The 10,422-nt window shown below is 35.3% G+C and overlaps 1 protein-coding gene across 5 annotated transcripts in view; it reads right to left on the bottom strand.

Annotated features, from left to right (window-relative positions):
• Positions 1–876: 876 nt before the first annotated feature.
• Positions 877–10,422, bottom strand: part of LOC145684287 (uncharacterized) — a 36,872-nt gene continuing 27,326 nt past the window's right edge. For 4 of the 5 annotated variants that reach the window (XR_014131272.1, XR_014131273.1, XR_014131271.1 and 1 more), the window contains one exon: positions 877–2,216. Coding sequence is in view for 2 of the 5 variants with exons in the window: in XM_081756443.1 (XP_081612569.1) it covers positions 1,064–2,216 (1,153 nt within the window). In the remaining 3 variants the exon portion in view is untranslated. Of the gene's footprint in view, positions 2,278–10,422 lie in introns of all 5 variants that reach the window. The other variant, XM_081756445.1, reaches the window with a different exon arrangement.

Here is a 10,422-nt window from a genome sequence, read left to right as displayed (position 1 = left end):
GACATCCAAGTTACTCAAGATTTAACATTGGCGCAGAAACGTAAACAAGTGGAATGTTTTCAGATTTTAGCTGAAATGACATATATTCAGCAAGATGTTTTAAATGTAATTGCTTTCAGCGACGAAGCCAGTTTATACACCAGTGGATTTGTGAACCGACATAACACGACTTTTTGTCTCCACTAAGACCCTCGGGTCATTCGGGAACATTAATGTTACTAAATCAGAACAAATGTGTGGTGCCCTGTGATCACCGCTGAGTTATTGGATCTTACTTCTTCGAGACACACACAGTCAAAGCGAACATGTATTTGCGCATGATAAAGAGTACACCCTTGATGAACTAGCAATAGAAATCCACCGTCAATGGTATTTCCAAGAGGATGGCACTCGACCGTACTGGGTTCAAACTGCTAGATACTATCTCAATAATTTCATTCCCGGTCCATGGATTCGTCGTGATGGACAATTGCGCAGCCATGCGCAATTCCCTAACATAACAACATGCGATTTCTAGTTATGGGTCATGGTAAAGGAGCGCCTATACAGTACGAAGTGTCACAATATTAATGACCTAATTGACAATATACTAGATGGGTTACAATTCCCCGTGAAATGTGTGCACGTGCTTCACCTAAAACTGTTCGTCGTTGGTATTTGTCTTCAACATAATAGTGAACAAGTTGAGGTGGCTTCAGCGGGTTTGCATATACTTGGCACTTGCACTTGGTATATAATATTAGATACATTCACTCGTGTACAGAATACACTTTTTGTCCCATTAATTGCTAACATAGTTCGGAATAAACCTGTAAAATTAACAATAATAATATTAACACGCTGATAAGAATACATGAATTAAATAATACACAGGCCTGAAATTCTCATATTATTTAACAATAATAAAGATGAAATATTACTAATAATGCATACAAAGGTACTAATATTCAATTCTTAGTATAATACAAGCTACAAGCACAAAGTCACTTTCACACGACGTACATTATGAAACAGAAAATTGGAAGAAATCCGATTTCACACACTTTTCCACATGTCACCTGTTTCATTTGCGTGTATCAAGCAAAGTTAGGCAAACCTGACGCTTTTCGTAACTCCCTTTCCACGTGTGTGTCAAAATATGCATTTCCAATTGTGTTTTTTCAGCATATTTTTTATTGCAAAATTCACATATGTGATTTTTTTCAGAGTGGGTTAAGACGTGCCTTTCCAAGGAAGACCTTTTAGTAAATTTCCTTCCACAAACTTGACAAGAATGAAGCATTGAAACTTTGTGTGTTAACACGTGCCTATCCATGTCAGGCTTTAGAGTAAATCTCCTTTCACATACCTGGCAAAAGTGAAGTTTTACACCTGTGTGTGTTAACATATGCTTGTCCAAGTAAGCTTTTGTAGTAAATTCTTCACTACAAACTTGGCATCTGTAAGATCTTTCACCAGTATGTATTAGCAAGTGTGATTCGAAACGTGATCTTACTCTAAATACTCTTAAACAGACTGCACACTTATGGGGAAATTGACTTGTATGTGTGAACATGTGTCCTTCCAATCCAGACTTAGAAATATATCTCTTCCCACAAACTTCGCAAGAGTGAGGTCTTTCACTATGAATAAACATGTGTCTTGTTAAATACCCACGTATCTTAAATCCCTCTCCGCATATGTCGCACTTATGTGGCCTTTGATCTGTATGCACCAAAATGTGGGCTTCCAATTCACTCTTTGTAATAAAACCCTTTTCACACACTTCGCATGTGTGAGGCTTTTCACCTATGTGTCTTAGTATGTGAATTTTTAAGTTTGGTTTTGTAGTAAATCCCCGACCACACATTTCGCACGCGTAACTGTTTTCACCAGTATGTAGTAGCTCGTGCGATGCTAAATTAGATTTCCGTGTAAATCCCTTCGAACAGATACTACACTTGTGAGGTTTTTCACCAGCGTGCGTTAACATATGTGCTTTCAAAGTAGAACAATCCCTGTATCCCTTACCACAGACTTCGCACCTATTACGTCTTTCACTCGTATGTTTTACCATGTGACTTGCCAAATCAAACTTTTCTCCAAATCCCTTTCCACAAAATTGACAATGATGACGAAACTCCTTGTTAAAGCTTTTGCAAATATTAGGTTCCTCGTCTGGTTGGGATTTCTCATCACTCGTAGAATCCTTTCCTTTAATGTTCGTCCTGGATTTTCTGGAAAGAGTAGGTTTGTGCAATTGTAAGGAATCCAATAATCAAGGACTAGGAAAAATAGCTAAATAATATGGAAAAGAAAGGAAATGGAAAACCTTCTTTGTAAGATATAGCAACAATGGGAATATACTTATATACTGTTAGATTTTAAATTGCATTATAAATGTAAGGAATTGCCAGATACGCATACGTTAAAATATGTCATAAATTGAAGTATGGTATTAATATACTATGACATCAATTCTTGTAACATGGAACAGAGAACTATACTCTATTTTCCAAAAAGAAAATGATATTACTTTTACTATCTCAAATTGCATATATATTTACATATAGTAAATGAAATGAAATATTTTAGTTTTACGTCCCACGTTTATGCCGGTTAGGCTAAAGGAGACGGTGATGATGAGTGATGAATGAAAATAGAGCAATGCAGAAAGTGGGAAACGGGACAACGCCGATAAAACCAACGCACACGGTGTTTGTCCACAGCAAAGTTCATCTGGCGGGGTATGTAAGCGAACCCGGGACCCCAAGCACCAGAGGTAAACGCTTATTTATATATAGGATACCAGACTTGAGCCGCAAAAAAGAGTTCACATATAGTGTTAAGTTTCATATTTTTATTAATAACTCAGTTTTCTTCGTATATTATTGCTTCTTTGTGCTTTCTTTAATAAAGCAGTATACTAAAGAATAATTATTTATTCCTTTTAAAACAAAACAAAACAAATTAAAAAATCACACGCAAAAAACTTATTGTTATGATATTCTAGTCTGTCAGATAATTACACAAGGAATATGCTAGAGGAATTTGAGAAAAAGGACCCGACCCAGTCCAAAAGTATTAGGAACACTTACAAATCCGTAAAAATGAAAGAATACAAAATTATGTATTTTGCAACGAACATACAATTCACAGTCCATGCAGAGTTCTAATTTGCGAAATTAATAAATATCTCAAGTTGAAATTACTGGAAGAGACGGAAAATGGCTATTTAAATCTTAAAGCGGAAACCTGCGCTAGGAAGGATTCTGATAGCAATATCACAATGCGTTATCCTGCAAGTTGTCACTGTGGTCAAACATGTTTAATAATGCTTTTCAAATTATAGAAACAAAGGTAGGTACATCGAGCCAAAGTATGTTTTCTTTAATATACGCATGTGTTTTTAAGAACAAATTTCTATTTTGAGGGCTTGAAAAAATAAACACTAGACGAAGTGTCACATATATTCGCCATGTTCATCAAATATATCAAGGACATTAATATAAGGAAGGTTAACATTCTTATAGATTTCGATTTCCGGCAGGAGCTCATGTAGTTCGGATTCTACGTTAATCAGTATGTCCACTTCTTATATTGTCTTGCTGCTCAAAGTGGCGTTCAACTGCAAATTAACTCATTAAGAACAAATTTCTGGGTTAAACACCAAACCACACCACCTGAGTTGAAACCGCACTAAAATGAAAATTTTTCATCTTCCTGGTATCTTTTCCAACATACAAGTATATAATATAAGACAGGGAGACCGACAGACAATAAACAAGTTATTTTTCATAGGGAAGCAGTGGTTTAGTGGTAGAGCAATCACTTCGGGAGCATAGAGTCTTTGGTACGATTCAGCTTGCACCAAGTGAGCTTACTGGTAGACAAACACCGTGAGCGTAGGTGTTCTAGAGGTTTTCAAATTTCCTCTAAATTTCTTCATCCTACCATTTTCAGTCATTTCTCATCATCACCGTCTCCTTTACATTATCTGACACAATCATCGGACGTAAAACTTCGAAATTTATATTCTGGATTTCTATAAAGAGAATTGATCAATCATATTGAAGAACTGTATTGTTTAAAATTGTATTAATTCGCAACTTTCGTAATCTGTAATATCTTAGTGTTTTCCTTTATTTACATCAATTATTTGTTTTATAAATTATAACAAATTGAATCGATTATTTAGCAGAATATTAGCTGCTATGTAAGACACAATTTTTTATACATTGCATTTAATAAAGAAATCGGTATTGTTACAAGAGCAAATTTATAAAAAAGAAATGTATAATGATCGTTGTATATGAAAGAGTTTTCGTAATGGTGTAAATATTAACCCGCAGACCATCCAAAGTGAGTAATTCAAACTTTCAATCTCATCATTTTACTTACTTCCCTTCATTGTTCATGTTCATGTACAAAATTGGTGATCAAAATTCATTGATATACGGTACGAAAGCAAGCAAATAGTCGTAGCTCATACGGTAAAGTCATGGACTGCTAATGACGGGGCTCGTGTTTGAATGTTTTGCCGGTCATTTACTATAACTTTTGAAGGCAGTCTAGCATCAATTCCCACGTAGCATATTTATAATTTCGGTGAAGCATCTGAATATCCTGAATTTCTATCAGTATATGCAGTTTGTTGAACTAATAGCTCATAAAATAACACTGGTTTTCGGTAACAACTAGGAAAAACTCCTTATTTCGATATATGTATAACTTAAAGCGAGTATTGCACAACTATTCACTGAGTGACAAAATCTAATGTGGTATACTTTTCCACTTTCCTTCAGGCAATTTTACAGGTATCAAACAATATTTGTACTGACCCTGTAAGTGCCTCTAGGGCCAAGACAAAAACAATGAAAATAGTTTTTACATAACATACCGTTCTGTGACCATTGGCTCAGGACAGGTTTCAATTAATCTTTATTTCGTATCTCGTTCTACCATGCCTGCTCCCATTAGAAATGACAGCTTTTGGGCCGTATAAACATATTAATTCGTTCCATTGCCGTTCTGGAAACGTTTAATATTTTTGACAAAAGTAACACTTTCTAGTAAAGGTACAGAATCATCTACTTAACAAAAAAAAAAAATACATGTAAAGTTCTAACTTCTGCTTTTTGGAATTTAATATCCTTTTCGAGCTATATATACTATATATATACAGTATCCTATACAGTGTTTGCACATGGGAAGAGGAAACTTTGTAACTACTACTTTCCCAGGGCTGGAAGAGTAGTTTTCAGCCGTTTAGGAACCTAGCAATTCCCATAGGCATGATCAGCCATTATTGCTTCAACAAATATCACAACTATTGTTTGCATCTCAAGTAATATTTGAAAAAAATATAATAATAATAATTATTATTATTTTAGTACCAAAACTTAAGGAATCTGAAATATATATTCATTAAAATAGTCACTACTTCCTACATACTCAGTTGCTCTTAACCTCTAAAAACTCCAGGTAAAATACATTTCTCTAGAGGAAATCATGTGCGCTTTCACATTCAAAAACTAGATTTGCTTCCAGAGTCAAACTCAGGTGCCTCGTACCAAAGACGAGGAAGATAATGATTTTCTAAAAAATAATCATTCGACATATTTGCTTCGAAACCTCTATATTCTGTTAACTACAACACATTAGAAAAACATACTTTTAAAGACCCATCCCTGAAGGCTGAATCAAATCAATGACAGTGACTGCGTGTGTTCTTTAATCTGAAACCTTGTATCGGCATGGTTATATCAGGATACTGCTAATAGGTGAATATACCTAACAAATGAAACGATTAGATAAACTAACTATTACTGATAATAAGCGTCACGGTATTAAGTCTATATTGGAGAGAACGTAGGAATTTCGTATTTGGAAACGAAATTTGAGTCGGACATGGAGAAATTTTGTAAAATGCTACAATTATGAAATACACTTTAGCTTTTCATGGAAAACTACTATTCCAAGCATTATGGATACTACTATCAAGCATTATGTATAGAGTGGGAGAGGCGCGAACGCGGAGCTAATGGGGTACAGGCTAAAAGCCTCAAACATTCGTGGATCTGCTCACGTAATTTTATCTATAATATAGACGGTTGGTTTCAGGTTGCTGTTCATCTCGGAAACCCATCCTCACTCTAATAGTACTAGCGTTCCTCGTGGCACCATCCTTATACGCTTATCGCTTTGAAAGCAGATAAAATATTTCTACCACTGCGGAAAATCTATTTCAAATACAAACATTAGTTTCATACACTTCTTTTGATCGCAGGCTTGATAGAGTTATTTCCTAATTAAATTGAATTTATGGATAGTTAAACCTTACACATCAGATAACACATCATATATATACGAAAATGTTCACAAAACCAAAAAAGAAATGGTTATTACAACTTTTTAGGATTTTGATTTAACTTCATATTAAGTAGTATTTAAAAATGACTCATCATACTGTTTTATAAAAATACTATATTATGTATTACAATAGCTTTTGTTAATCAGAAACAAAATAATAACTATACATATCAAGCAGAAACATCAATAGTTATTTTGGACGTGTGGTTTGAATTTGACGAGAAATGCTCGTATTCTACGAGAAATGCTAGAGGCATAGATATGCAATTGTAACACATTGTGTGATTTATTTGAGAGAGACAAACCACTTTACATCGAACCTTTTTCCTTGTTTCTTTTCTTATTATTTTCTCCCGCAGTACATGAAAAAACAAATACATTTTTCTCTATGGTATCCAAAAATACTGTTTCCACTGAGCAGAAAACAGGAATTTTCCTTTCGTGAGATATGGGATAATGCGTGTTATTTTATTTTTTCTATCACTAGCAGCAAAGAGCAGACGATACAACCTTGCGAGAAACAAGCATTTATTTCCTTGACACGTATTACAAAGTTTCGTATAATTTGCGGCATTAATTACAAAAGCTTCAAAATAAAGAAGCTTTATGAACATTAAGTTTCCTAAATATTCAATTGTGTACGGCCTGCTATTTGTCTTTCTTATTAAATTTTTGGAGCATGGTGCATTAGTGGTTAAGCTCTTACCTCTCATCCGCGAGATTTTGTGCGTCTATCACGGTGACGTAAGCTTGTGGTGGACAATATCGTGTCCGTGGGTTTTCACGCAGTATTCCCGTTTCTTGCCACTTTCTATTTCCACGAATTCTTTCATAATCGATCTTGCTTTAATCACCGTGACCCTTAGTCTAAAGGAGCAGGATTCCAGAGCACTGGTCTGCATTCCAATTGAATTATCAGAAAGAAAACAACAAACCAAGCTATCAATCCGCCTTCACTCAGTGTCGCTCGCTTGGCATTACTATTAGAATATTTTATTGAGATTTAATAAAGAAAGAAAATAACCTAACTACTAACACATACGTTCGAGCTAGTGCTCTAAAACCTTGCCGCTTGATGGGCATAATAGTGGGACTTAAAACTCAAACATTTCACTGGTTACTTAATTTAGCTTTTGTCTACAATATACTATTAATATAGTAAATCATTATCAATAGCTTGCAATATACGCAACTATATTGCAAAGAAATCCTTAATACTTCTACAAGATATTTTTCATATTAAAAAAATCAAGGAATTTTAGTAAGGCAAGCAATTTCTTCATAACTTTCAAATCGACATTTTCTCAATTGTTAGGAAAAAGAGAAATTAATGTAGTGACTAAAGTATCAAACTTATTAGTTAAAGTTCTCAAAATCAAATCTGGGAAATGAACAAAATTTTTGTATAATTACACTTTTACATTATTGATCCATAATAACAGGAGAATAAAATAGTTTGTGTCTGTAGGAAAGTGAGGACTTTTATCACTTTAGGAGTGAAGTAACAGCAACAGAGCTACTCATGATAAACGAATATTGGATTAATCTTAAATCACGCCATTAGTATAAAATTAAGTTTCTGTGTCCCTAATATGGTTAGAATATTATTGTTATCACCATTTCATATATCTGTTTTTCTGATATATATAACTAATCTTTCCCACCGAAAATTCATTAGAAAATAGGACCTACCAGCGGCTCCCACCGGGTGAACGTTGTACTCGTTTGTTTGCACTATATTTCTTCTGTGTCTGTCCTATCTCCATTGTCTAACATCCCTTTCTCTCATTTATTCCTTCACACATCCTATCCCTTTCCAGTTCAGTACCATATACCACTCTTCTTAGTTTGATATATTCTGTTCGATGAAACACATATTTCAAAGTCCTCTCATAACATGTTCAAACGACATAGATAAATGTCTGGCTACCTTTCTAATAACGATGAATAACATTTCAATATAGTCCATTTTAAATATATATGATAGTACTTTGCAAAAAGGATGCAATATTTGAGTTGGAGATAGTGAGTTTTGACATTTCTAGACATAATAAATATGTAAGTCAAAATTTTATATAATGCTATCATAGAAACTTTAAGTAGATAATAAAACAGTGCAAGCCAATCTTATTACTTCAATCTGTATCGTAGATTACAATCGTCATGAAAAGAAATCGAATATTCGTTCCCTAAAGGATTTTATCGACGAAGATTTGACATGAAGAGGCGATTAAAACAAACTAAATGTATTATTCGTTGTTGTTTTTTTTTTATGGGTTTACTAAAACATTAAGTTCACAAAAAATAACAGTTTCAATCAGGAAGTCAGGAATCGAAACTGGCATGTACAATTCCGGTTCAACGTGCAAAAAATTTGGCCAAGCTAATAGTAACTTTAGAGGTTAACTTCGCTGAGCAGTCACTATATGAGAGGTTGGATTACATTGTAAAGAGGGTTACAGATTTTTCGTAATGCACTCTAAGCTGTTTTATCAGGAGCCGAGCTCAGAATCTAATGTTTCACAGTCACGACATTCTACATAATTAAGAATGGGCACGAGTCAAGTCAAAGATTTTTCTTTCAGTCGAGTTCCCAGCTGATTCTGTTTTCGGTTGAGTTTCGAGTCGAGTTTGATAAACGGTTTGCTCGTTCAAGTCATTTTAATTCGTTTTGAGATAATGGCCTGATTAGGCTGGAAAGCGAAAGCCGTGAGAAACATAAGCAGTAATGTACTATACTTTAGTGTTGCTCGCGAGAGGGAACTCTTCTCCAGTGCTCACATTTCGTCTCGTTTCAATAGTGACATGACAAGAATTTTTTTTATAACAAAGCAGCCTGAAATATCGTTAATACCAATATAAGTATATAGTAAGTTTCCCACCTTTAAGGCTGAGACCTGCGCAGTCGAATTTTTAGCCCAAACAGAAGACCAGTCCGGTTAGTCAGGTCAATCGTCTCGGCTCATTTTAAACGATCGAACAGCTCGAGCCGATTTGGTAGCGAAGTAGAGGTAACGTTATATATTGTCTGCGCCAACAACGAGGTCTAATTGCACCAGATTGTTGACATACCTTAATCAGAAAAATAAACTAAAGATGAAAGACAAAAATAAAACTAGGAATAAGTTAATTAAAATACAAAAAAAAAAATTCATACACGAGTTAAAAGCGAATTGCATGGAGAAAACGAGTCACGTCACCAAGTAGCAAGAGCACGTATTCTGGAAGCTGGTAACGTGATCGATTCCGAGCCAAGGAGGAGCAATGGACAAGAATATGACGAATAGATAGGGTCTCCACAAAAGACACATTGTGGAGCAGCAACGTCACGTAAAAGAAGTACAAACATCAAATAATTGTGTCCAATACGCAGTGGAGTTGAAAGTATTTCTTTTTGACGAGACTATCGGAAACTAGATGTCCAGACTCCTAATCGTGCTTTAATCACATGCAATTTGTTGTCATGTGCGAGATACCATTCCGACTGCCATTGCTGTAAAAGACGAGAGGTCAACACCGGTTAAAAGTCAGTGCAAGGGAGCGGCGTCACGAGTGCGCCTTCTAAAGCTGTATCTTTTGTCACACAATCCGTCTGCTCATTACCAGGAATGCCAAAATGGCTAGGAATCTAACAAGAGTGGACAACTTGGCCGGAACCAAGTGAACAATAACTTTTTAACAAAATAAGTTGAACCCGAGGATACCAAGTGCAAACATTACTAAGGCTAAAAAGAGCATTTCTAGAGTCAGACACGAGCAGAATATGGGCAGTGTTATGGGACATAGCATAGCTTCAAGAATAGCCAGCAGTTCATTCTGGAACTGAAGATCTAGTCTAACGAAGGGAGTCGATAACCATAACGGACAAAAGTAAAGACAATCCCACAACCAACAGTCTTCTTGTTTACAACCATCTGTATAAAAATGTGAGAAGTCAGCATAGTGTTGTAAGAGAGAGCGAAATTCCTGCCGATATTGGTGATCAGTCGTGATAGACTTACTAAAACACACCAACTGAAATGATATACGAGGACAATGAAGCTGCCAGGGCGGAACGGGAAGAATACTCAA

This window comes from Thermobia domestica, chromosome 4 (assembly GCF_964235325.1).
Source record: "Thermobia domestica chromosome 4, izTheDome1.hap1.1, whole genome shotgun sequence".
In the NCBI taxonomy this organism is placed as follows: Eukaryota; Metazoa; Arthropoda; class Insecta; order Zygentoma; family Lepismatidae; genus Thermobia; species Thermobia domestica.
Note: the sequence above shows the minus strand (reverse complement) of the source record. Positions and strands in the feature narration are given on the sequence as shown.